The sequence below is a fragment of the Rhineura floridana genome, chromosome 6 (genome assembly GCF_030035675.1).
Source record: "Rhineura floridana isolate rRhiFlo1 chromosome 6, rRhiFlo1.hap2, whole genome shotgun sequence".
In the NCBI taxonomy this organism is placed as follows: domain Eukaryota; kingdom Metazoa; phylum Chordata; class Lepidosauria; order Squamata; family Rhineuridae; genus Rhineura; species Rhineura floridana.
This window is the reverse complement of record NC_084485.1, coordinates 5,745,221-5,772,319: the sequence shown is the minus strand read 5'-3', so window position 1 is coordinate 5,772,319 and position 27,099 is coordinate 5,745,221. Positions and strand designations below refer to the sequence as shown.

General features: G+C 46.3%; 1 protein-coding gene across 2 annotated transcripts; it reads left to right on the top strand.

The window, feature by feature from the left end:
* Positions 1–1,980: 1,980 nt before the first annotated feature.
* TBC1D20 (TBC1 domain family member 20) lies at positions 1,981–27,080 on the top strand. Of its 2 annotated transcripts, none has more exons than XM_061630858.1 (8): positions 1,981–2,057; positions 9,346–9,531; positions 10,131–10,211; positions 11,881–12,067; positions 16,312–16,413; positions 20,245–20,386; positions 21,034–21,221; positions 22,887–27,080. In XM_061630858.1, exons 2-8 carry the CDS (start codon positions 9,432–9,434, stop codon positions 23,143–23,145), a joined length of 1,059 nt encoding a protein of 352 aa, XP_061486842.1. In that variant the 5' UTR covers positions 1,981–2,057; positions 9,346–9,431; the 3' UTR covers positions 23,146–27,080. The 2 variants fall into 2 exon arrangements, with proteins under 2 accessions (XP_061486842.1, XP_061486841.1); XM_061630857.1 differs by lacking the exon at positions 1,981–2,057 and adding an exon at positions 2,132–2,287.
* Positions 27,081–27,099: the final 19 nt, after the last annotated feature.

The window sequence follows — 27,099 nt, the reverse complement described above, 5'->3', positions numbered from 1 at the left end:
TATGCCCCAAAGCTATAACATTTAGCAATTGCTTCTTTTGTATTTTATGAGCCCGATATTGTAAACTTCGGGGTGAGCCTATATAAACCTTAAAACACCAATAAACGAGGTTCCCATGCTGGCCTGCTTCGGCTTGTAAGTATTGGGTCCCCTTTGCAAAGGTTTTTGTCTCGTGTTACTTGATCTCTGATAGTGGGTTCATTTGCACTCAACTCCGCACTCTTCCCGGGTGTAATAAGCGAGTTGGGGTTGACAGGGTGACTTGCGTGTTGGGTTTGGACCTAACATAGTCAATAGCACTGAATGCCTCTGAGAGATCAAGGAGAAAGAACAGAATTGCATTCCCACCGTCCCTCTCCCTTCAGAGTGACCAAGGGCTGATTGGGTTCTGAAATGCCTGAACCCAGATTGGAATGGGTCCAGAGAATCAGTGTCCTCCAAGAATATCTGAAGGTGAATTGCATGTACCTCTGTGCCTATAAACCACCCACTCTTTGTTAGTCATGCTTGTTTCAGCCCTGGAAAAACCAGGAAAAATACTGTGCATTTGGTCAGGGTTAGTATATAAATGCTCATGCCCAGGTAACCCCAGAATTGTGTTTTGACCTTGAAACCAGCCCATTCTGAGGTTGCTTTTCTCTACTTTGTGCTGGCCAGGGCTGGTTCTATGGTTGAGGGTGCCCTGGGCAAAGTGACCTTTGGTAGGCCCACTACTACACTGATTGGCCTTCTTACACTCACCTGGCAGTGGTGGTGCAACAACACTCCAAGGGAGGCTGGGAGTTGCTGTTTTAATTTCCCACAAATGCCCAGTGTACTCTATGTAGTGTCACTATAGGATGTTGTGGGGAATTAAAAAGAATGCCCATAGACTCACCTACCCATGTGGAGGGCCTAGGGAGGGCCAGTATCAGCACTGGTGGGCCCTGGGTGCAGCCAGTTGTTCAGGTTAAGTTTCCAGAGCAGGGAAACCCATCCTGTTCTCTCTTTCCTCAATGACCTTGCAGGGTTTTGGGAAGACCTCCTATTCCCCACAAGCATTTGACCTATCAAATGAAGGTTGTTTTAATCAATTTTTTTTATTTCTTTGTTTAGAGCTGTTTTTAACAGACTCCAGTTGAAAGAGCTCCCAGAGCAGCTTACAATCAATAAGTTAAAACAATCCCTGTGTGGAGGTTTATAATCTAAAAGACATGACACAAAAGGAAAACCGTAAGGGGAGGAAAGAGGAAGCAAACTCAAGCACCAGTTCTTAAAGTTAAACTGTAGTTCCTACAATGACCAGCTGGAAACATGGAAACATTTCATGGGCAGAGCCTGCCTAGTGCAATTTGATCTTTTAGTTAAGCAGATAAAATGGACCTTGCAGCCCACCTCTCCAGCTGAGCATCTGATGAAGTAGGTCGTTGCCTATGAAAGCTTATGCCATTTTATAGTTTTAAAAGCTTCTAAAAGGTTAGTGTGTCAACACATTTGCTTCTCTTTTAGGGCAATTGTAGTGCATCATTGGGAAGTGGTAAAAGGCCAGCAAGCTAAGCAGGATCAGATCTGGTCAGTGCCTGGATGGGAACCATATGTAATCCGCCTTGGGTTTCTAGCAGGAAAGAAAGGCGGGGTAGAAATGTAATAAATCAAATCAGTCAATCAACGAGGGAAGGATCCGTTTCCTTGCAGTGCTTCAAAAAAATTATGCTCTTCTTCCTGGTGTGTTGAATTGGGCTTACAATGCCCACATAACTGTGACTGGCACTGCGCTCTCTCGCTCGCTCTCTCGCACACACACCCTCTACATAGCAGGGAGAATCCAAATAAAACTGAAGACTACTTTGTGGTGTATGACTACCCTAGCCTTTCTATCTCTATGTTTTCCTTCACTCCTCCCCATCCCTTCTGTGCCTTTCTAGCCTTTCTCCAGGATATCTATGGCAAACCCGGCCCTCCATGGCGAGCTGTACAGATCATACAACGGCGCAGTGGGGAGACAGGTCTCCATAACGCATGCGCAGTGGCGCCCGCTGCTATTTAACTCCTCTTCGCCGCGAGCTCGAGGCTAGGCGGTTAGTGGTGGAGATGGCGGTGACGTAGACGTATCTGGGAGGCGCGAGCAAAAGCGGGCGGGCGGGCGGGCGGGCGGGCGGGCGAGAGACAGGTGGGCGGAGCCGAGAAAGGGGGGGGGAAATAGAAGAGACGAATCCAGAGAGGCCCGGCCGGGATGCTCCTCGGCGGCACCCAGAGACCATGGCCCTGCGGAGGCCGCCGCCCAACAACCGCAACAACGGGAGGCGAGGTACGCGGCCCGCGCGGGCTCGAAGAAAAGGGGCGGCTAGGCCCTTTGGCCGACTTGACGGTTGGGACTCTTAGAGGCCTTTGCTTTTCTGAGGGGAGACTCGGCCCTGAGGGGAAAGGGGTGGGGCTGGAGGGAGACACGCCCCTGTCCATCTCTCACTCGGGCAGCAGGAGCCAATCAGAGGGGAATCACTTCCGGAATGGGCGGGGCAATGTGACGTTTTCGCTTTCTCCCACCCCCAGAAGTGTCATGGGCCAGCCAGAGGTGACTACCCTTGACCTACGCAGTGTTTCTCAACCAGTGTGCCTCCAGATGTTGTTGGACCACAATTCCCATCTTTCCTGACCATTGGCAATGCTGACTGAGGCTGATGGGAGTTGTGGTCCAACAACATCTGGAGGCACACCGGTTGAGAAACACTGACCTAGAGGGCAGGTAGAAGTTGAACAGGTGAAGCCTGTCACTGCTGCTCCCGCTTGTTAAGTTTATGCTTGAGGCATCTGAGAGCGGGGGATGCGTGAGCCAGCATCGTCTTAAGCTTCCTTTGTGCTCTTTTTGTGGGCAGGTTTTTCCCAAGCACTGCAGCGAGAGGCCCATGTAATGGGGGGCGGGGGGAAGAGAGAAGGGGACTATTGGGAACATAGGAAGCTGCCTTATACTGAGTCAGACCATTGGTCCATGTCGTTTGGTATTAGCTACCCTGACTAGCATAAGAGGAGCCCTATAGCTGGATCAGGCCAAAGGGGACCCATCGGTCCAGCATCCTGTTCTCACAGTGGCTGACCAGATGCCCATTAAGGGACACCCGCAAGCAGGACCTGAGTGCAAGAGCAATCTCTCTCCTCCTGTGGCTTCCAACAGGTATGAGGAAGCATACTGCCTCCAAACACAGAGGAAGTGCAGCTCTCTGGGGTTTCAGTCAAGGGATCTTTCCCAGCCCTACTTGGAGATGCTGGGGATTGAACCCAAGACGTTCTGTGTGCAAAGCAGATGCTGTACCACTGGGCTATGGCCCCTCATCATATAGCAGGAACAGGGAACCTCAGGCCTGGGGACCACTGAGCTACGGTTGGCTGTTCCCCTACAGCACTATTGCTTCTTTCTGTTTGACCTTTTGCACTCTGTGACACATGGGGGAATAGACATAAACAGCCATATGCCTGGGTGTGTGTCCCCACTATATACAATGTACTTTTTAAAGGATGTAATCCTGTGCAGACTATCTCGGTAGCAGACTATTTGAACTCCGTGGGGCTTACTTTTGGACAGTAGCAGAAAGGCAGAAATTTATTATTTTCTTATTCTTTCCTTTGTCAGCCTGGATTAAAACACTCAAGGTGATATATTCAGTATGCTTAAAAATACACCTTAAAACCAAAGGAAGAAATCTTAAAAATAATCATAGAGAAAAGCCCGGAACGGTAGCAGATCAAATGCAACAGTAGCAACAAAACTCCTATTTGTAACAGCAAAGTTGCACAGTGGGCTTCTCTTTGGAAGACATTCTGCATATGCATGGCTGTTGCAGAGAAGGTGTGTTGTCATTCTCTCTGTCTCCATCTCTGATGGGCACACTCATGGGGTGGGTGAGGGCTGAGAAGTTCTTAGTCTAAGACCCAACTCAGAGATGGGGAACATGGGGGGGAGTGCAACCCTCGTCTTTTCTGTCTCTCTCTCAGGGCTCTCTCCAGGTTACACTCCCTCCTTAGACCAGTCCTGCTTTGTATCCTCCTTTTCTGCCTGGCTAGGCTGTGTCTTTCAACTCTGATACCCCTTGATTGCCTGGATAGAGAGTGATGTGTGAGTGTGTGTAGAAGCAAGCCTACTATACAAAAGTAGAATTAGCATTCTTTGCTCCACCCATATTTGCTTCTGACCCTGCTTCCCATCGGCATGTCACCCTAGAAGGGAATGTGGTCCTCAGGATGGAAAAGGCTCCACACCTGACTGAACTATTCTGTTTAAACTGAGCCATTCTAATATATGTATGTTATCTGTTTCACTGCTGCCTGTGCCACATGAGGGGCTTCTTGTAGGGGAGAAATAGCATATTACTCCACTCATGTTTTCACTGTGTGTGAGTGTGAGAGAGAGAAAAAGGGGTTGCCCTAGCTACTGCTGTCCTTGGACACTGTAGTGATACCCATGCAAATTACTATTAGGGAAGACAGAGTGAAAGAGGAAGAAACCATTCTGTGAGTTAAGTAGTGCCTCTTTCAACTAACTCGTATAATCTGCCATCAGTTGGCTACACTGGGAGTGTTGTCATAACTTCCGTACTGTATCTTCCCATATGTTTTTGCTCTAGTTACACTTTCAGATTCTGAGTTGTTATTCAAAACAGTCTAGTTCTGTAAATTCAGAGTGTTCGTGTATGTGTTTGATGACCATTAGCAGTCTTCCAGTCTTCCTTTCTCTTGTTTGTTAAAACTATGTAGGAGCATAGTCTGGTTGCATTACATTTGTAACATTCAGCAGAGTTCAGAGTTGGTAAGCAAATATTGGGATGCCGTTCTCAAATGTAATGTGGAATACTTGATAGCAGTTTTCTGATAGTGATGAACTCTCCGCTTGAACTACTTACTCAGTGCTTAGTGCCATGAGCCACACAATCTCCTGTCTCTATCTATCAACTGCTGGAATTGCAAGGATCCACATGACTACAAGAATCTCAGAACACAACATGTGATAGTTACAGCTGAACCTTCCAGTTCCTTAGTGATCAACTGAGTACTAACAGTCTTGCTTTAATGCTGGAAGCAAAACTAACTTGTACCCCTTAGCAGTGCCTTGCTCTAGAGATCATTCAGAACAGACTGGCAAGGTCCACTATAGCTTTGTTAGTGGCTGAAATTTGTTAGGAGACTGAGCTGTAAATGGGCAGTGTAACTTGGGGGAAGACTTGAAAGGACTCATTTGCCTGTGTCATTTTTCAAAGTTGCAAGACAGAAACGCAGGGAACACATCTGGGGGAGGGGGAGCTGTGTGGCAGGAGGTGCCGTGTCCTTCTTGCCTGGACATTGTCACCTGTTCTGCTTCTGGGTCTGATCTGGTGGGAAGAGTGCTTTTGGGGAGGGCAAGGCAGCCTGAACCACCACTGACTTTAGCAGCAGAAGGTAATTCCATCAAGTCTTATTCTGTAACTGCCATCAAACCAGCTGTCTGAGGAAAGAACTGTATGGCAGGATCAGCCCTGTCCATCTGGACATTGTCGCCTGCGCTTTTATCAAGGGCAAGACAGCCAGAACCACCACTGACATTGGTGAGGAACTGCTGCTCTTTGAGACAGCCAGGATCTGCACACACAACTAGATCAATGTGTTATAAGAACCGTAACTTTAAGAACTTGAGTTTGCTTTTCCCTCCTCCCTCCCATTCATGTGTCTTGGCTTTTTACATTGTGAGTCTGAGGGCAGGGACCATCTCAGTCCTTGTTTTTGTAAGCCATTCCAAGAGCCTTTTTGGCTAAAGGAGAGGTAGGCATGCCAATAAATAAACAGGAAGCTGCCTCATACAGAGTAAGACCATTGGTCCGCTTAGTTCGTTATTGTCTACACTGACTGACAGTGGCCCTCCAGGGTTTGGGAACATTCCCAGCTCTATCAGGAGATGCCACAGATTGAAGCCGGGACCTTCTGAACGTTATGCAGATTCTGGTCCTCACTGAGCTACAGCCTTTTCCCAAATATGAGCTTGTGTGGGTACATGCATTTACTGGCAATGTGCTGGTGGCCAGTGGAGCTGTGGAGCTAGTTCCTCTGTTGGTGCAATGATTATTAAGACCAGGAATCAGGGCTGTGGAGTCGGTACACCAGGCCTTCGACTCCGACTCCTCTATTTTTCTACTGTCCAACTCTGACTCCTTCATAAATGGCAAATGTATATTAACTAGTAATAACAAATTTACTGTAGTAAAATGGTAGCACAAGGCATTTCATCACCACCACGTGAATCCAGAGCTTGGAAAAGTTACTTTTTTGAACTACAACTCCCACAAGCCCAATCCCTGGGGCGATGGGAGTTGTACTTTAAAAAAGTAACTTTTCCAAGCTCTGGATTCACATGGTGGTGATGAAATGCCTTGTGCTACCATTTTACTACAGTAAATTTGTTATTACTAGTTAATATACATTTGCCATTTATGAAGGAGTCTGAATCGGAGTCGGTACATTTCTACCAACTCCGACTCCACCCAAAATTGCTTCCGACTCCACGACTCCGACTCCACAGCCCTGCCAGGAAGTCCCTGTGAGACGTCCTTCCCTGGCTCTCCCTGTCAGGTTCCTACCTGCGCGTGGTTACTGCCTGTCTCTAGGCACCACCAGGGACTCCACCAGTCCGGACCGCTCTCTTATGGTTTACCTATCCGCTCTAGCACAGATCTCAGCAGATCCCCCTGCTAGGCAACCACCAGTAACGTCCCAATACTAGTATTCCCAGAGACTCTGAATACTGGTATTGTTATTCTCTTCACCGCTGCCACCATTCGTTACAGTTTCCCTTCAGCCTTGGTCATTACCTTACCCTCCCTTCTGGTCTGTGAAACCCCAGCCAAGGATCAGGCCTTTGGTAAACCAAATTAAGTATTTATTACAGATAACAAAGCTAACAAGATTAACAAGATTTCTTCTTAAGACACATAAGCATATGGTTTTACTGAATACTAATCCAAACTCCACCTCCCTCCTGGTAAACAACTCTCTAAACCCCACCAAGCAACCCACTCAGTTCTCTTCTCCCCCCCAGATTCCACTCTCACTCTTCCTTTTATACATTCAGCCATTTTAAACACTCAGCCAATCATCTCGCATTCTACTGCCCAGTCACTCCCCCTCCTCTTTCACTCCACTTACCATGTATCTTCTAAAACAACAACACTTACCATATATACATTAATATAGGAACATCACAGTCCCCACTTCAAATCTAGGCTCAGCTGAGAGCTGGTGCTTCAAGGAAGTCTCTTTCTTCCGCTATGCCCCATCATACAGAGACAACAATGCCTTACGGGGTTATAAGGATGATTAGGATAGTGCCTGAGAAGTTCTTTGGAGCAATCAGGATAAGTAAGTAGCCCCATGCCAATATGTTTGAGATGTTGTCATTCATTTACTGGCAGCAATACAGTTGGTGGGGTTTTACATTTTTTATGTAAAGTATTTTTACCCACTCTAGCTGGAAAGTAAAGGAGGAACTCTTGGGGATTGGGAACTTTGTAGTTCATTCTTGTATGCACAAAATTGGAAGACTAGTTTGAAAAATTGGAAAGTTCAAGTAGTTTCCTTGGTGGGTTAGAGTTCAGAGCACTAAAGAACTTCAGTATTCCATAACAATCCAAGTTTCTTCTCATTCAAAAAACCTTTCAAGCATGTTTCTCATTGGGTTCTTCCTGCACTATAATGCCCCTGTGTTTTGTAATCACCAAATTGCAAAGCAGTTGTCAGAATGTCCCCGCTTCTTAGAAAAGCCACCAGGGCTTCAGTGCCCTTATTTTTAGAATTTGGGTCGAGAAATCCTCCTCCTATTTGCTCGACCTACTTATTTTGGGAATGATTTGTATTAAATAGTGTTCGTATTAAGTGCTCACTTTCCAAGCCCCAGCTCATGATATTCCCTATCAAAATTATCCTCCTGCTTGTAGCTGGAACTGCATTGTATGTCAACCTTGTTAAGGCACTGTTGTAATTTGCAGGAGTTTATATAATTTAGGGGATGAGGCTTTTTGGTCTCCAACGTTTGGGCCAGTTGGTGACTTGAAAAACTCTTTCCAGAGTGGCAAGTTGCCATGCCAAGTTAGAGCCCTTCAAATCACAGTTGCTCCCGTGTGAATTCTAAGAGTGGGTGTTAAGGATGCAAGTGGCACAAACAGTGTTATGAAAGAGGCTTTTAAATGCAAACTGGCCATGCTTCCTCATATTTGGCTCCCGTAGGACGTTTCTTCCTCCTCCCCCCTCGCTAGTAGTTTCCTTCTTGTACTGGAGAAGTACATGAAACCAACACAAAGCAGCTGAACGTCACCAGCTTTTCTTGGCTTTGGATCAAATTTGTAGCAGTGATCACAATGTCAGTGAAAAAGGTTTAGGTCCTTGGTGTACAATACAGCAGGCTCCCAATGTTTTTAGCCTGTGGGTAGGACCATTATTTGTTGCTTTACATGTCAGTCAGATATCCTTAAAAAGACATTGTTGTTGTGATGTGCCTTCAAGTCGATTACGACTTATGGTCACCCTATGAATCGGCAACTTCCAAGAGCATCTGTCATGAACCACCCTGTTCAGATCTTGTAAGTTCAGGTCTGTGGCTTCCTTTATGGGCATACTGGATCATATGCTTTAATACTGCTGTTGAACTTCCTCATTAAGAACAAACTGGTGAGTTTTTAGCAACAGCAAAGTGCCTGGCACTACTGATGCAAACATTGCCTAGTCTGTGGTTCACTGGGACAAGTTATGATTCATTGGAATAGGGTTATGTGCCTACTTTGGTGTAAAGAAAGCTTTCTGTGATGCAGTACTTCTTGATGTGATCCTGGTGAGACGAACGGTGTTACTGGTGACTCCTGGACTGTCTGATGGATCTTTTGAGATGGCTTTGAACAAGGGTGTAGTGGACAATTCTAAATTGAAAGGAAAATGTTAGTAGCTGTTTTTGTGGCACTTGAGCAGTTCCGTATTTCAAAGCGTTTAATAAGTAAATGATGCCATAAAGTAACAGAAGAGTGTCAAGTGATATGAGTTACTAGCCCTGAACACTTGCATTGTCCTGTCTGATGTTTGTTGCATCACCTTTGCCTTTGTGGTCCACTATTTAGTTTTTTTTCTTAAACAAATTAACTGCACTCTGGAAAACACTGTGCTCTTGAGACCAGTGTGGTTGGCTGGCCAGTGCTCTATAAGGCAAGTGTGATCTGGGGAGTCTACTAGGCTTTCCTTTTGGCCCACCTGTCCCAACTCGTCTTAAGTAATTTTTTTAAAGTGACTCTCAGCTGAAGCCGCAATAGTTGGTGGGGTAAACAGCTCTTAAGACTGATACAAACTTGATTTTTGTTTCTCTCACAGACTGTGATTCAAAGAAAAAAAGGAAAGAAGCCGAGATCTACCAGGCCCTCAGCAGTGACCCTGTTGATGTTGCTGCCCTCAGACGCATGGCTATCAGCGAAGGGGGGCTTCTGATGGACGAGATCCGCTGCAAGGTGTGGCCGAAGCTACTTAATGTGAACACAGAGGACCTGCCGCCTCCACCAGGTGAAACCACCTGGCTCTTGCCATCCAAGGAAAAACTCTGGAGACCTTTCAGTTTGGGCGTGTGCAGGGTGTGGGGTCAGTTAGACAAAACACAGTGTGTGTTGTACTTGTATTTTCTTTATGTTACTGGAGAGCTCTTTTCCATTAACTTTACTTTTAGTAATCACAGAGTTGTTCCTTGGCTTCACCCTTTTACATATTTAATTATATTAAAAGCAGATCCAGGAAAGGGTTAGAATAAGAATAAATAAATCCAGGAGTCCTGTAAAACCCTCTGTAGCTTGAGGCCACACAAATGGCAGCAAATCCAGTGCTGTCTGTTACAATTAGCAGGTAAAGAGCAGCTTGTTCAGATGGCAAAACATATGGCAGTGCCCTTAAGAAACACTGATGTTTTCTAGGTGCTTAGAACCTGTAATGTTAGTGTCCCATTCCATTGAGCAAGCTATGTTTTGAGCATTGATGAATGCTTCTGAATTAACGGGAACTCCTTTTCAGTTTTTAGGGCTGTATTACTTACAATCTCTCCTTAGTTTCTTGGGGCCTGATCCCTTCTTTGTGACTGCAGTGGATTTGTGACACTCTTTTATCCCTCCTAGGAGAGGAGCTCCGGGAGGACAACAAAGATTATCAGCAGGTATTGCTGGATGTGAGGCGATCCCTCCGACGTTTCCCTCCAGGTACAAGGATCATTCATTCTCTCTCTCTCCCTCTCTCTCTCTCTCTCTCTCTCTCTCTCTCTCTCTCGTGTTTGTAACGTGAAGTAATCAGAGCGCAGTGCTGGAGTTGAAACTTGCATACATGTTGCAGCTTTACCCAAAAAACTCTGGCAATTGTAATCTTGCAAGGGTGCTGAACTGTCAGATATCCTGACTTTTCCTTGAGGACTACAGTTCCCAAGACTCCTAGTACAAAGTAGGGACAGTGGAGAATTTCATTTGGTCTGCATTTTGAAGTGAACTGGCCTGGATCACACTTCCGAGACTTGTATATAGGTTGGGACATAATGATTCTTGGATTCCACATGTCTCTGATTTTCTTGGCTCAAAACAAATGTACCAAAATGCATATTGTATGAGGATAACATATATTTAGAAATGTATGCAGTAAGATAGTATTTTGTTGCAAAAAGCACTTTTAAGTATGGATTTAATTATGAATTTCTATACATACTTTGTTTTAAAAATTCACAGAGTAATGTGGAAGTGGAATGAAACAGATTTTTGAATAAATACATGCAAAGTTCACACAGACTGGAAATAGCCTGTCTATCCTGAGTAGAAAGCCATGATGGTTGAACTGGTTCAAGTTTATTGCAAGCAACATATCTATGCTATAGTGTGACTATAGCAACACCCCAGTGGCCCAGAATAAGTGGGTCTTCAGGGAGGCCCTCCTTTGTTTTATCTATATTTGGTTTTTTGCTCACAGCCAGTGGGTGTTGCTGCAGTGGTGCCACTCTAGGCTTTAACTGTTGGGTTGCATCAGACTATGGTATTGTTCAGCCACAAGTGAAACAGATGGTGGCCCTTATCTTGCCCTTAGTCTGCTGAGCTGAGTCACTTTGCTAGCAGACCTGATATGGAGGAAGGTGCAACTTCCACTTGTTTTTCCTACTGCCTTTGCTTCTGTATTTCATTCTCAGGAAAGGATCACGTGTGCTAACAGAACATGTCTATATTTGCTGAATATAAGCCCAAGATATTTGTAGCTGAAACGTTTGGGGCCTGACTGCACAAAAGTATACATTTTTCCCAGAACAATTAGCCAATGACAGCGTGTTACATTTTAAACTGTGCCTCTAGCCAGAGAAATACATGAACGTTTGAATCTGCCTTGTGCCAAGCCAGAGCACAGGTCCAGCTAGCCCAGGAACTGACTACTGCCATGGGCAGGAACTCCAGATTAAATCTCCCTCCAAGCACCTGTGATATTCTGATACAATGAAACTGTGAGAATTTTGATTAATTAAAAGAGAAATTGCATGGGAAACTGTTGGATTTGAACCAAGGGATACCCACCTTCAGATAGGGATGCTGTCAAACTGCTATAACTAGGTTTTTGACCATAAAATTGTTTTATGCTTGTAGCATATTCAGAAGAAGGTGATGGGACTGAGGAGATAATTAATCCCAAAAATTAAATCCAGGAGTCTCTTCATAATTCTGTTTTCACACTCTTGGGTTGCCTTTAGGTGGAGGGACACAAGAGAGATGATGATGGCTTCTCAGGCCTGATGAGGCGGTTGAAGTGACTAATGTTGATAGGATGCAGGATATTGTTAGGCAGCTGCTCCTGGCGCCCAACTTGCCTGTTCTTCTCTGAGTCCCTCTTTTGCCCTTCCTACAGGGATGCCAGATGAGCAGAGGGAGGGGCTGCAGGAAGAGCTGATCGACAGCATCCTGCAGGTCTTGCAGCACAACCCACAACTGCACTACTACCAAGGCTACCATGACATCGTGGTCACGTTTCTGCTCGTAGTCGGGGACAGATTGGCAACAGCCCTTGTGGAAAAGCTCTCAACCCATCACCTCAGGTACTTTTGTCTGTGTTGGGGAGCACCTGGGTCTGAGACTGAACAGCCTAAGAAGAGTCTCGGAGCGAGCTCCTGGGTTGCGGCGCAGAGGCTAATTCTCATGGGACCCTACCTGGGCACCAGGATTAGGTTAGTGGTGGCTGTTGTGTCCTTGCTGCAGAATGGTGCCTCTGCTTCCAATAAGGAGTGACCCAGAAAGAAAAAAGTGTGTGCTCAAGTTTGCCCTTTCAGGTGCAGGGCTCTCCTTGCCTCTGGGCCCCTGTATCTCCAGCTCCAACTGAGCAGGTCCAGTGAGGTTTACATAGAAAGCTGCCTTGTACCGAGTCAGACCATTGGTCCTTCTAGGTCAATGTTGTCTAGGCTGACTGATGGCACCAGCTCGCCAGGGTTTCAGGGAGGGAGCATTCCCAGTCCTACCTGGAGACACGAGGGATTGAACCTGGGACCTCCCGCATGCCAAGCAGATGCTCTGCCACTGAGCAACGGCCCCTCCCATAAAGTCTTCTTCCCTACCACAGTCGGTCTGGAACCCTTGTCCTGAGTAGGTCTGTTAATCTTCTGTGCACACCTCCAGCTAGGGATGGTTCTTGAATGGAACTGCCTCATGTCTGTGCTCCTTCCCACTTCCCTTTGTTTGGGTCTGCAGCCTCCCAGCAAAGGTTAAACTTCAACACCACCCTCGCCTCATGCATCTCCTGACTGTTATCTTGCCCAGCAAGAAGAAGGACATCTTGGCCCTTTTGGAGGTAGAAGCCCCATTTCCTCCCCCCCTCCCCTTTCTTGGGACCACATCCTCTGTGTGCTTCCCAAGCTTTTTTTTAAAACCAGCCCCTCCCACCTCCGCTAGGCTTTTGTAATAGAGAACGGTCGAAATCCAGGTTCTTGGTATGGACATTGCCACCTTCCTTACTGCTTCCAGGGTTGTGCAACCTACAGTGTCAGCAAATGGCTGGAGCAGCTGTTCTGCCCAGGGATCGGCAGTACAAACCTTCTGCTGGTGCTTCATGTTGTAGATTTGAATTCACTTAGAGACAAAAAAAAACCCTTGCTGTTTAAGAACTTACTTATAGCCCACAGATATTTCTATCAAACTTTAAAAAGCAGGGAAATTGGGCAGCTATAGTGAATGCACCAGGAGAGCAAGAGACCTGACCTCTTGTCTGAGATACTGTACTGCCCTGTGCGCAGCCTGCTATGCTGGTCAATTAAAAACATAGACAAATTTGCTAGAATATATTTCACCTCCCACTGTTTTCTCTTGTGCAAACTGAGACACTCCTCATGTCCACTGGAGAATATTCTGCAGAATAGTCATTGCCATTATTCCACAATTGTTTTTGGAGGGTTTTTTAAGAGCAAATTATGCAAAGTGTTGCTGTACTTCACAAATTCACAGAAACAGAAGCAAAAGAAAATGATTTACTATAGGCAACTTCACTGAAAATGCAAAGTAAATCAGACATATTTGAAGTTACTATCTGAACTATATCAACTGTCTTAATATTGTTGCTTCCTCCCTGCTAAAACAAGATCAGCACAGCACATGTCATGTTTCTATTATTTGAGCTGATTGCAGGTGTTGCCACCACTCGTCATATGCTCAGAGGCACATGTTACCAAATTCTTCCAAGCTACACAGGAAGTGGATTGGACTGTGAAAGACCAATCGAAATGATGTTTGCATTTTTACAAATTTGCAGGGTAGTACAATATCTCAGAGTGGAGGTCAGGTCTCCTGCTCCCCTGGTGCATTCACTACAGCTGTCCAATTTCCCTGCCTTTTAAAATTTGATTGTTATCTATAGCCAACAGATATTTCTTTCTTAAACTGCAAGGTGTTTTATTTTTTTGCCTATTAGTGAATTTCTGTTTCTTAATCTAGGAGGTTAGAAATGGGATCCTGTGCAAGCTTGCTCAGAATGGATTGATCATTTGCATGTTTGAGTTCAGTGGGATTTACTACCCTACAATCATGCTTAGTGTAGGTGAAACTGACCATGTGGGAGGAGGAGGGCAGGTTTGAACATTTGCATGCTTATTGTGTTCAGTGGGTTTTACTTTGGTGCAATCATGCTTAGAGGTGAAACTGACCGTGGGAGGGAGGGAGGGCTGGAATGTGCAGTGGAGGAGGAGGAAGAAGGAAGGGAAAGGGGAGAGGAGAGGGGATTGGGAAGGATAGGGGGAGGTGAGGGTTGATCATTTGCATGCTTATTGAATTCAATGGGATTTACTCCTGTGCAGCCATTCTTAGGATAGGTGAAAATGACCTAGGGGAGGGGAGGAGAGGAAACTGGGTGGGTGGGTAGAGGGACAGCCCCTTTCCTTTCGAAAAGATTGTGAACAATAGCAGTGTCATTATTTGGAGGGGGCTTCCCTCACCTTTTTATTCTACAGCAGACAAGTGTATTCTCCCACCCAGTTTTAAACCAAAGCATCCACACCAGGCATTTATTCCTCTTTAAACAGTCATGGCTTTCCCCAAAGATTCCTGGGAAGCATAGTTTGTAAAGGGTGCTGAGAGCTGTTAGGAGACGCCCTACAGTTTTTCCCTCACAGAGCTACCAGAAGAGGGGCTGACTGTTAAACCACTCTGGCCACTGGAGCTCTGTCAGGGGAACAGGAATCTCCTAACAACTCTCAGTATCCTTCTCAAACTACACTTCCCAGGATTCTTTGGGGGAAGCCAGGACTGTTTAAAGTGGAATAAATGTCTGGCATGGGTGTGGCCATCTGTGAATCTGGCTTTTAGAACACTGACAGTTGGTTCTTACTGAGCATGCCTGCATTATCATAGATTCCAATGTTAAAGTTTTTTCATTGAAAATCAGCCATGCATTTAAAAAAAATTTTAAACTGCAGAAGATGAAAGCGAGAGTATGGGGCAAGGCCAATAATAGGGATACAGGTACTCTGTGAACATGGCTGATTTTTAACTAATTTCAACAAATTATGAGACCACTGACAGAAAAAAGTCCAGTAGGGGTCTGGATTTTTTTCTCTTGTTTTACACTTTGCATGTTTTGTGTATCGTCATGAAAACTTTGAGGGTTATTAAGCAAGTGTTTCTAAGTTCAGGACTGTCTGTTTTGTAAGATTTGTTTTGAAATGAGCTTATGGGAAGCAGCAGAATGCATGGGGGAGGCATTTTCAATTTAACATCGCTAAATGTGAAAAATCCATTCTGACTATAGTATACAGCCACTCTTGCGGCTGTATAATATTTTCTGTTGTGCTCTGATAAGACAGTGGAAACTTTTACTCAACCCTGTCGGTTCAGACTAGCTGTCGTAGTGGAGAGGCACAGGGATAAAGGGACTAGAGAGAAGCAGACTAAATGGATTAAAATCTTCTGGGCAGAAGAAGTAAGAAGTCAGAATTAAGAAACAGAGGCTCTGGTGTGGTCTGGTGGGGACTGCAATATGAACAGTACAGTGGCCCCAAAAGAGGACAGATGAATAATATATTTAACTGTGATGTGGGATGGCCGTAAGTGGGCCAGGCAAAGTAAGGGGAGGCTTATGAATGCCTGATGCATATCTCCTCCCTCTTCCTCCCCATTTCCCTTCATCATGATCCTGTTTGTGATGGCAGGAACTGGGCCACTGTGAGAGATAATGTTCTGGCTCCAAACAAGGCAAGCATAGACTCTTGGGGAGAGATCCCTTCCTCTCTGAATACAACAAGAAACAGCAGAGGCTGAAGGAGTGTGTTAATTCTACAGAGCAGGCTGGGGAAGAGGGCCTTTCTCAGATTCTTCTCTGGGCCAGGCCTTCCCAGACTTTCCCTGAGGCCAGCTTTTGCAGAAACTTTAGTCTTGTGGCAATGGCCAGTTTCTGGACCTGCAGTCTCTTTTCAGTCTGTGATGAAGCAATGGTGACGTTCACTATACACCAAGACCCCTGGTACATGTAGCCATTACGTGACAAAATATCCAAATTCTGTTGTTGCCTTGGGCCTCCGTGGTCATTTTTGTTTTTTATTGCAACAGCCTCTTTTATGTTCAAGACTGGAAATTTTCAAGTCCCTTATTGTGAGTGCTGCAGGGCAAGCTTCTGGCTGTTGGAACTGAAAAGTGTCTAGCTTTCCTGAGCTGAAGCTATTCCCACTTGCCCAAGCTACAAATGTCCAGGGATCTCCTGGCTTCTGCTCTGCTTTGCATTGTTCACTATCGGTTATAAATGAGAGTATGTACTTCATCCGTATTATATCATGTCTTGGCTGATCCTATCTGTGCTGCCTGGCAGGGATTTTATGGACCCAACAATGGACAACACCAAGCACATCTTAAACTACCTGATGCCCATTATAGACCAGGTGAACCCAGAATTGCACGACTTCATGCAGAGGTATGTGGAGTTGCTATGCTTTCCTTTTGGGGAAAAATGCATTTAATGGAAGATTAGCCCTGCTAAGGGAGGACTTAGAATCATAGAATAGTAGAGTTGGAAGGGGCCTATAAGGCCATCAAGCCCAACCCCCTGCTCAATGCAGGAATCCAAATCAAAGCATTCCCAACAGATGGCTGTCCAGCTGCCTCCTGAATGTTTCCAGTGTCGGAGAGCTGACTATCTCTCTAGGTCATTGGTTCCATTGTTGTATGGCTCTAACAGGAAGTTTTTCCTGATGTCCAGTCGAAATCTGGCTTCCTGCAACTTGAGCCCATTATTCCATGTCCTGCACTCTGGGATGATTGAGAAGAGATCCCGGCCCTCCTTTCATGTACTTGAAGAGTGCTATCATATCTCCCCTCAGTCTTCTCTTCTCCAGGCTAAGCATGCCCAGTTCTTTCAGTCTCTCCTCATAGGGCTTTGTTTCCAGTCCCCTGATCATCCTTGTTGCCCTCCTCTGAACCTGTTCCAGTTTGTCTGCATCCTTCGAAGTGTGGAGACCAGAACTGGATGTAGTACTCCAGATGAGATGAGTTCCTGGGTCCTGCCTTATTGGTGCTTCGCGTAACTGAGCAGTGGCTTCTGTGGGGAAAGCAAACCTTGAAGAATGGGGTGATTCAGTTAGTGGCTTCTAGGCCTTCAGTGTCAATATTCTTTTGTATGACCCTAAGAATAGAATTGGAAGGGATTTTGAGATGGGACATCTTGAAGCATTTCCGATAAGCAGGCGCCACAAGCTCCTTCTGGTACCTTGTCCATTCCTGAATTGCTATTAAAATCAGGAAGTTCTTGCTTATGTATAATCTAAATCTACTTTCCTGTAGTATAAGCACATTCTTGTTTGTCCTGTTTTTAGTGGACATCACAATACAAAGAGCAAGGAGAATAATAGTTAGAAAGAGACGTGCAAAGGAAAAGTGAAGTCCCCTGACGAAGGCTAATTAAGAGAGAGCCGAAACGCGTTAGGCTTTTTTATGAAGAAAAGGTTTTTTATGAAGAAAGAAATAAAAAGAAAATACAATAACGTTCACTCTTTTTGGTGTATCATTGTTATGGTTTTTTATTAAACCTCTTTTTTTCATTATCCATATTGATCTTTGACCACCAACTATACCTTTTTTGGAAGCTTTCATTTGCCTTCCTCCTCTGCTCCAGTTCAAAACAGTGAGAAACAAAGTGAGGTCCCATAGAAAGCTAAGTTGGTCTTGCCACATTGCAAATGTCTTAGCTAAGCTGTGAGCATGATTTGTAAGGGAGAGTATGACCCCATCCAAAACAGGTGGGATACCTACTTCCAGATCACTAGAACCACCTAATCAAAAATTCCTGTCTTGTCTGGATTTGTCTTCAGTTTGGTGTCAGTTCTGGACTGGATGAGGGTCAGTAAACACCAGCTGCCTGACCTCTCTGAGTAAAAAATAGAAGTGTATGAGAGAGAACCGGGTGGCCTCCACATTGTGGTGGTAGTAATATGTGCCTTCAAGCTGATTTCAACTTATGGCGACCCCATGAATCAGCGACCTCCAATAGCATCTGTCATGAATCACCCTGTTCAGATCTTGTAAGTTCTGTGGCTTCCTTTATGGAATCAATCCATCTCTTGTTCGGCCTTCCTCTTTTTCTACTCCCTTCTGTTTTTCCCAGCATTATGATCTTTTCTAGTGAATCAGGTCTTCTCATGATGTGTCCAAAGTATGATAACCTCAGTTTCATCATTTTAGCTTCTAGTGACAGTTCTGGTTTAATTTGTTCTAGCACCCAATTACTTGTCTTTTTCGCAGTCCATGGTATGCGCTAAGCTCTCCTCCAGTACCACATTTCAAATGAGTTGATTTTTCTCTTATCCGCTTTTTTCACTGTCCAACTTTCACATCCATACATAGAGATCGGGAATACCATGGTCTGAATGATCCTGACTTTGGTGTTCAGTTATACACCTTTGAATTTCAGGACCTTTTCTAGTTCTCTCATAGCTGCCCTCCCCAGTCTTAGCCTTCTTCTGATTTCTTGACTACTGATGACAAATCTCTGGAAGACGTCCCTCAGTAGTTTCATGTAGATGTTAAAAAGTCTGCAGGACAAAATGGATCCTTGTGGCACCTTGTAAGTCAATGGCCATAGGGTGAAACAGCACTCTACCATTACCATGATCTGACAGGAACGACCAAAGCCCCACCTCCCCACCCCAAGTCAGTGCCTCCCAGCCCTTTCCAGTGAGGCAATCAAGAGGAGAACTGGGAGGAGTAAAAGGGTACACTCCTCTGTCCATTTCCTGTGGCATTTTGTCTACTATGTTATTAATCTTCTGCTACTTTTAGTGTAGTACTTCATTTGTGCTAGTTTTCGTTTGCCCCCAAACATCGTTTTTATGTCAGAGGCAAGGCTGCATGCCTTCCCACTTGCCAATAGCATCTGTGGGCATTTGCCAGCTGTCACAGCAGCATCGTGTTGTGAACTTGGCTGCCAATAGCAGAGCCGGGAAATTCTCTCCATGAAGTGATGTGGCGTCTTGTGAGGAGGGCTCCTTGGCAATGGCATGAGGAAATGGGAGTGCAGGCCACAGGGATGCTATTTCTGCTGCCATCCCTATGGGAGACTTAATGTGTAACTTTCTCCAGAGAGATGATGAAAGCCCCCCAATGAGATGCATGATGGAGAAGAATTCATCTTGAGGACTTCCGCATCCAGCACAGAATTTGCTGCCCTGCACTGATAGACCAGACAGTGTGAACCTAGGAAGCTGTCCTACACCGAGTCAGACCATTGGTCCCTCTCGCTGACTGGCAGTGGCTCTCCAGGATTTCAGGCATGGGGCAGCCCCAGCCCTACCTGGAGTTGCCACTGGAGATTGAACCTGGGACCTTCTGCTTGCAAAGCAGACCGCCTGCTTGCCATCAGCAAGGCTTTCCGGTGTCATTGAGGGCACTGCCCTCATTCTTTCTATCACAACTTAGCATTGTTCTCTAGGCTCTGTCACTGTTGTTTTAATGACAAAATTGCTCACGTCACTTTTTGTAAAAGAACCAAAACCACTGATCATTCCTGGCTTTGTATACAACACAGTCGTTTGCTTGTCGGTATCTTAGAAGAGCATTTAACATTTAAGAGAGTATTTTCCCAAAGTGGAGACAGACTGGACTTGGAGACCTGGAATGGGGAGAGAGCATGAAGGTGAGAGTATCGTGTCGATGATCACCGGAAGACCCTCCGTCACGCTTCAGCCTGTAGGGCATGTGTTTGGGTGCTTCCAGCTGAGTCAGCCATCATGACTGTAGGTCTGAAGGGAGCCACTGAGTCTTGTCTAATGCAGCACCCTTTCCCAAGGCAGGGCTGCTTATGTCCCAGAGCCCCCGGCGTGTGCTTGCCTGAGGCTGACCCTCTCTTTAAAATAATTAGGGAAGACTATTCGGTAGACTGTGTGCAAAGAAGGTTGGCCAAGTGTTTGTTGGGGATCCTTCAGGTAGGAATCTTCTGCCTCAGGGTTAGGGTTGGTAATCCATGGACCTCCACGTCCAGGGAATCCTTGTAGCTCTTAAATCCCAGGCTGACAGCTCATTTTTAATAGAGGCTACATTTTGAATTGTGCAGAGGGTGAGATCTCTGCCCACAGGTTCCATGGCCTGACTTCACCCAAAGGACTGAAGCTGAGGTTAGGGAGCTGATGGTACATGGCCTGCCCCATCTCATGAGGGGAGGAGCTCTTGTCACAGCTCCCTATAGCCATTTGGAGGGAGGTGACAGAGCAGATGGGATGCTTGATCTTGTGCATTTTTTTTCTTTTTTCCACAGAGCTGAAGTTGGGACCATCTTTGCTCTCAGTTGGCTGATCACCTGGTTTGGACATGTCCTCTCTGACTTCAGACATGTGGTGCGGTTGTATGACTTCTTCCTAGCCTGCCACCCACTGATGCCAATTTATTTTGCAGCAGTGGTAGGTGTTGCTCACATCAGCATTGAAACATGAATGCAGCCAGGCTGTGTTTTTAAAAAGGGGGGAGGGGGTTTAAGGTGTGCATAGAACAGGGAGAGACAGTTTGCTGCCCACTGGCTGCTTTGTTCTCTTCAGGTTCCAGTATCGGGTCTCCCATCAAGAGAACAAGGTTGAGTCTGTAGCAGAGAGTATCCCTTCCTCCTCCTCCTCCTCCTCCTCCATGCTTTGAGCAGTTTGCCTGTGCTTGGGCAGCTGAGTGTAGAGGGGTCTCGCTGGAAATTTTGCCAGTGGTCTAATATATAAGGATGCATGTTGGAGGGGACAGCCTGCTGTTTGTCAGAGAGAGATGGTGAATTGCTATTCCTCAGCTGCTGCTGTGGACCTGTGCTCTTTTTCTCTTCTTGCAGCTCATACATGCAGCAGAGACAGGGCTGCACCTAGCTGCCTGGAGGCAATTGTGGCTTGCCACAGTTCCCAGTCAAATGCCTAATTGCATTTCTAGGCTGCGTGCAACTTGCCATTTGCAGACAAACGAAATACAAAAGGGGACATCGTTTTGACTCCTTGTGGTGGCACCCTTAGAACAGGGAAGGGATGGTGCCCTCACCGCCTAAATCATGCCATTGCTTGCTTCTCTCCTTCTGCAGATTGTGCTCCATCGGGCACAGGAAGTTCTGGCCTGCGAGTGTGACATGGCCTCCGTCCACCATCTTTTATCCCAGATCCCACAAGACCTTCCGTATGAGACCCTGATCAGTCGCGCTGGGGACCTCTTTGTTCAGTTCCCGCCATCAGAACTTGCCCGGGAGGCAGCTCAGCAGCAGCAAGCTGAAAGGTGGGCAGTGGCCTCTTTGGTCGACCAACAGCGCACGCGCACCCCTCCCTTTCCACTTTCTGCATTTGTCTGTGTCCATGTCCCCACCACCATCACAGAAAGAACATGGCTAGCTTGCATTAAGGCAAGCTTTGCAACGCGTGTACATCTCTGTTGCTGCTTCACTATGAATGGCATGGAGTGGAGACACAAGATACAGTTGCTGTCTTTCTAGGAAGATTTTCAGTTCAGAGTCCATATGTTTTAGAAACTTGCTAGGGGAACCATTCCTGGTCTTTAGGAAAAAAATTGTAAATAATTCCCAAATGTCACTAGCCTAGAAGAAAAAAATGTTCCAGCTCATCTGCTCACACATACTTGTGGTAGTCATTCATGGAATGACGATGACCTGAACGGGGGTGGGGGGGAACAGATTTTTTTTGGTTCACAAATTATTCCTAGTCTGATTGCCTGGAGGCATTTGTACTCGCCATGGGTGACTAGGCAAATGACCGTTAACAAGCCTGCATTTTCTCCAGTTGAGGAAGAGTTATTCGTTTAAGTAGAAGAGTGCTGAGCTCTGTATTGTCCACAGTTAAATGCTGCACTAGAGAAGTAATTCTTCAGTGGCGGTATTGGGACTTCCAGCAGTATTGAGAAATTCTGAAGAAGCAGACATTTCTCTGACAGTGGGTTCCGTAGGCTGAAAGGGCAACCCACTCTTCAGTTTTTGTCTTCAGCAGTTAGGTTTTCATTCAGCAGCCTTTTAAGTGGCTTCCCACAGTGTAAGAGAACCAAAGGACAGGGAAGCAGAATAGTGGCCCTCAGAGGTATAAAGCATGCGAGGGCTCGGCTGTCCTTTTCTGGGCATCTCAAATATTAATTGTTCTCTTTACCTGCTGTATGGGATAAGGTCACTAAAGGTTTCTACATTTATTTATTAATTAAATGCATATCCTGCCCTTCCTCCCAGAAGGAGCCCAGGGCGGCAAGCAAAAACACTAAAAGCACTTTGAAATATCTTAAAAACAAAATACTTTAAAACATATTACATCAAAACATCTAAAAAAGCAATTCCAGCACAGATGCAGACTGGGATGAAGTCTCTATGTGTGGTTTGGTCTGCCTGTTTGCTGCACATCTCATGCTGCCTGTGTAGACAGAATGGGGCCTTGCTGCTTGGGCCAGAGCTGTTGTCTAAGTATGCAAGTGAGATGAGTTCAGGAGCTCATGCAGCTCTGTGATTGGCTCCTCCGTGCCCTTATCCAAGGTGGGCTAATCCCCATGAGGCGATTTCCCTCTCTGTATTCTTGCAGGACAACTGCTGTAGTGAATGTTGCCTCATGTGGTAAAACTGCTGGTTATCACGTTCTAAAGACCAGAAAGCAAACTTGCGGGTGCTTCACAGACCACTTTACCACATGCTTTGATTTGGATTCCTGCATTGAGCAGGGGGTTGGACTGGATGGCCTTATAGGCCCCTTCCAACTCTACTGTTCTATGATTCTAGTCCCTTTCTGGGTCCCTTCTCCTCTTGTGAATTGGCCTACAAGTCTGTTTCTCCAAACAGAAGTACCCTACACGACATCTCCTCACCAAGCTAGTTTTCTCCACAGCAGGAAAATCATTTCCTTCCTGGGTGTTTGGGATGACGTGCCCTGCCTTGTTTTTCTCGTTTCCCTTCAGGACGGCTGCTTCCACCTTCAAAGACTTTGAGCTGGCTTCGGCACAGCAACGGCCAGACACGGTTCTCCGGCAGCGCTTCAGAGAGCGGCTGCGTGCTGAGGAGCGGGCAAAGATGCTCTTGGCATCCAAACCAAGGACCAACCGCTTTGTCAAGCTGGCAGTGATGGGGCTGACAGTGGCCCTGGGGGCAGCAGCTTTGGCTGTGGTGAAGAGTGCGCTGGAGTGGGCCCCCAAATTCGAACTCCAAATATTTCCCTGAGAGTCGAGAAGAAGTTCCCTTCTATCGCATCCTGCTTGTTGCACCAGGCATAGACAGCCATGACTGGAGAAGGCACTCTGGGTTTTAAAGCATCTGCTCCCCTTCCTGGCGCTCTCATGCAACTTGCCTTACTAATTCAAGCAGCCCAGGCCTGGACCTGCCATCATCTTGCGCTCCAGCCCGAGAACATGGACTTCCTCTTTGTTGTCCCCCTTGAGCATCCAGAGCCTTTTGGGAACCGCTTCCTTTTTGAAAAAGGGAAGTGGCTCCCTTGGGCTGCTGCTACAAGGGTAGAGAACCTCAGTTTTGCTGGGCTTCCTGCCCAGTAGGTGGGCCTGTAGCCCAGGTGGAGATTGAGCTGCTGGCATTCCATGAAGTTCCATTCTTCCTTCTGGGTGTCTGATGAACAGAAGAATATTTTCAGAGACAGCATTGGTTGCTTCTGCAATAGTAGCTGAAATGGGGTGATCGGAGATGAGACTGGGATAGCCATACAGAGGGGGCCTCCCCTTCTGTTCCTCACAGCTATTTCATTGCCTGCATTCCTAAATGTGGAACTGGACAGGCAGTTTCTGGCGAGTAAAAAAAATGGGGACCCCCTTAGGCCCCTACTTGTTTTTGCCTTTGAGGTCTGCAGCAACTGGATTTGTGTTGTCCTTTCTCTAGACTGAGAAGCCAGCAGCAGGAGCTGGGAGCACATGGACATGTCTGGTCTTAGAGAACATGCAGCTGTCATCCAGCCATGCTCTCAGCCAGGACTGGGTAGGAAGATTTGCACCCGGTGCATGAGTTGTCTCACTTTGGAACATGTTCCATTATGGCATTCAGTGTTGTTTCTGTTGCTGCCATCGTACAAAATCAGTAACAGCAATGTCCGTTAATGAGGCAGGGGAAAGATCTTCCTGTTGTGAAATCTAGCCCTGCTGCAGGACCAAGGTATTTAATGTGGGGAAAACAGATCTTTAAAAGATTTCAGCCACTAACAGAAATAGACATTGTACTGTCATGCATGAAGGATTCTTCTAGAAGCTGTCCACTAAATCTGAAGTCCCACGCACTCTGTAGATAAATCCCCACATACCTCTACCTCCTCCCTCTGCTGAGAAACCCTCTCACAAGTGTCCTTACCTAATTTAAACAGTTTACTCCCCTTTCTCCAATGGCAATTATGTATTCAGTGACCTGTGAAGCAGCCTCTTCAGTTGACCAGGCATTACTGCAGAGGATGAAGGAAAGTCACTCTTGACAAAACCCAGGATCAGCGGCTTTGTCAAGCTGACAGCAGTGGGGCTGATGGTGATGCTGCATGCGTTGCCATTGGCTGGAGAGTTGCACTTCAGTGGACAACTGCCACTGAGATGTATGGCCTTTCTGTGCTGCAATGAACGCGTTCCTACAGCAAAAAAAGCCCAAGTTATTCCTCCCGTACCCTTGACTCTAGCAGGTGAGCGGATTTTGCAGTTCAAAGGAACAGCTCCCAGAGGACACCACAGTGCCTCGACCCTGTAACAGCCTGTGCAGTAGAAAGGCCTAGAGCTCAGGAGTGCATGCATTTGTCTTCAAGTGTTGCGTTCTGCTGTGCTTTGGGATTTGCAGTCCCTGGAAGAAAGGGGGTGGAAGAATTGCTTGCTGGCCCTCTCTTCTTCTTTTTTACCCAAGTCTGGAACTGACCCATTGCCGCCCCTCTCCGGACTGTGCTTCTTGTTGCTACAAATCATTCAGCTAATAATGGTGTATTTTTGGAGGCGCTTTTCTTCTCCAGTGGAGCAGTGCAGTTTAGCTCTGGTGGGAGGCAAGTCAGCCTGTCGCTTCCAACATGTCCCAGGAACCATCTGCCCTATCGTCCACCTGCTACTAGAGGTGACTTCTGGCATTCCCCTACCATGGCCATGGCTGTGTGCATCAGTTGTGGGTCTTGTAGCATCATCAGGAAATATTGGGGAGGGGATGCCAGCATTTTCCATGAGCAGCAGTGAAAAAGGTGGAGGAGAAACTGACTTCCTAGTCGTGGCCATCAATTTGGTGTCCTCCAGATGTTGAACTGCAACTCCTGCCACCCCTTACCATGCTGACTGGTGGGAGCTGGAGTCCTAACAGCATTTGGACAGTGCCCCCTTGTGCCCACTAGAGGCAGGGACAGCCAGTGTGATTTGTAGGGTGTCTCTAAGAGCAGGCACTTAAACGTTTGACACCTGCAGCGATGGTTAGAGCTCTTTGTTACCAGATGGCGTGGAATGGGAGAAACAGGTGAAGCATTATTTCACTAAGCACTTTATGAAAATGAAGGCTAATAAGAGGAAGACCTAAAAGAGGGCCTACCTGTCCGTTGTGGTTTTTCTCTTCTTCCTAACAGTTTTAGTCACTTGCCTTTTGAGGTGCGAGAGACTGTGGGAGGTCAGTCTGAAGAGCGAACAAAGCTGGGTGCAGCCTGGGCTTGAGCCTTTTCTGCAGTGCCCCCTCAGGCAGCAGAACACAGACAAAGGTTAAGACAGAGATGCTCTTCCCCTGCCCCTTGTGGTAATCTGCTGACTTCTGGTATATTGAAATGGAAGAGTTATTTCCTCTCCCTGTCGCATGATCTGCCACTAGATATAGACTTTAAAGATCTGTGTTTTTAATACATGTCTGGAAACTACCACTTGGCAGGATCTAAGGAAATGAAACTTTGTGCTGCTGTGGTGAGGGGAAGCTTTATTTCATGTTTGGCATTTATCATCTTTTTGGTCACTCAGGCCAGTTTATACGATTAGCAGAATCCAATAGTAAAGCAAGACTGCACCACTTCAGGTTTTGAATGCTCTTGCATGTGTGTAATATAGATTTCTACATGTAGAAAACTAGCGTGTCAGGGGGAAAGGTTTAGCTTAGTCTTTTTCCCAAGGGTGGTATTTCTCCACCTCCACCACCTGCAGGCTGGAGACATCAGTCTAAAAAGCTTTGCCATTTGATTTAGCTGATCGTATAGACTGACCCTTACTAGGCCAGAGAAAAAGCAATATAGCTGAGCCCACACTCTTGTCTCTCCATTGGCTGCAAGGCTAGGAACAGTTCTTCCTACAAGAACAAACAACATGGAAGACCATCATGTATGTGAAGCCACAGGGAAGGGGGAGCCTAGCAACTGTCACAGGCCTTTGTCTGTGCAAATACAAGAGATCTCCCTTGCTGTTCACTGCTGCGGCCTGGTGAATCCGACAGCCACATAACCCAGCCTTTGTGACTCCTGTAAAGGTGCTCATTCTGCTCATGGCAACCATTGAACTAATACCAAAGCAGGTGCCCACCAGCTTTTACCATGAATGCAGATTATGGCACACTGCAGCTTAGCAAGTGTCCATAAAGAGTATCATCCCTTGGATTGTGAGTTGAATGGTTACTGTAACCCACCACTAACACTAGAACAATATGGATGGACCTGTTGCAAGGGTATGTTTGCTGTGGGTGGCCTGCTAGTTGCTCAGCAGCCCCCCTGTTCATGCAGTTGTGAACAGGTAGCAAAATGAGTTTTAATTTGGGGTTGTGTTGGGCCACCATACATGGCTGGTGGGCTACCTATGGCAGGCCTTGGGCACAAGTTTTGCAGGCCTGGCTGTTACCAACATACAATAAATATGGGGACAAGTAGTGAGCTATATCACAGAAGGAGCCTTTCCGTATCTGAAGGGATTCTGGCAGGAAAATAACAATTGCCACCGTTACCCAGGAGAAGCAGTAGCATCAGAGGTCCTGGGTAAAAAATGTGGCCAGGGAGATGCCAGCCACTTCTCCTTTTGCCATCTGCAATGGGGAGATCAGGTACTTGTTACCATGTGCACAAGAGTTCTCTGAGGGCTTGGCTACTCTGTATAAAGATTATACATATGTATGTAAAATGCAGATTTGTACAGGGTTTGTAATTGTGTAAAAAAAATAAACGCTATACCCACTTACTAAAAGCACGTGTGCAAGACTGTT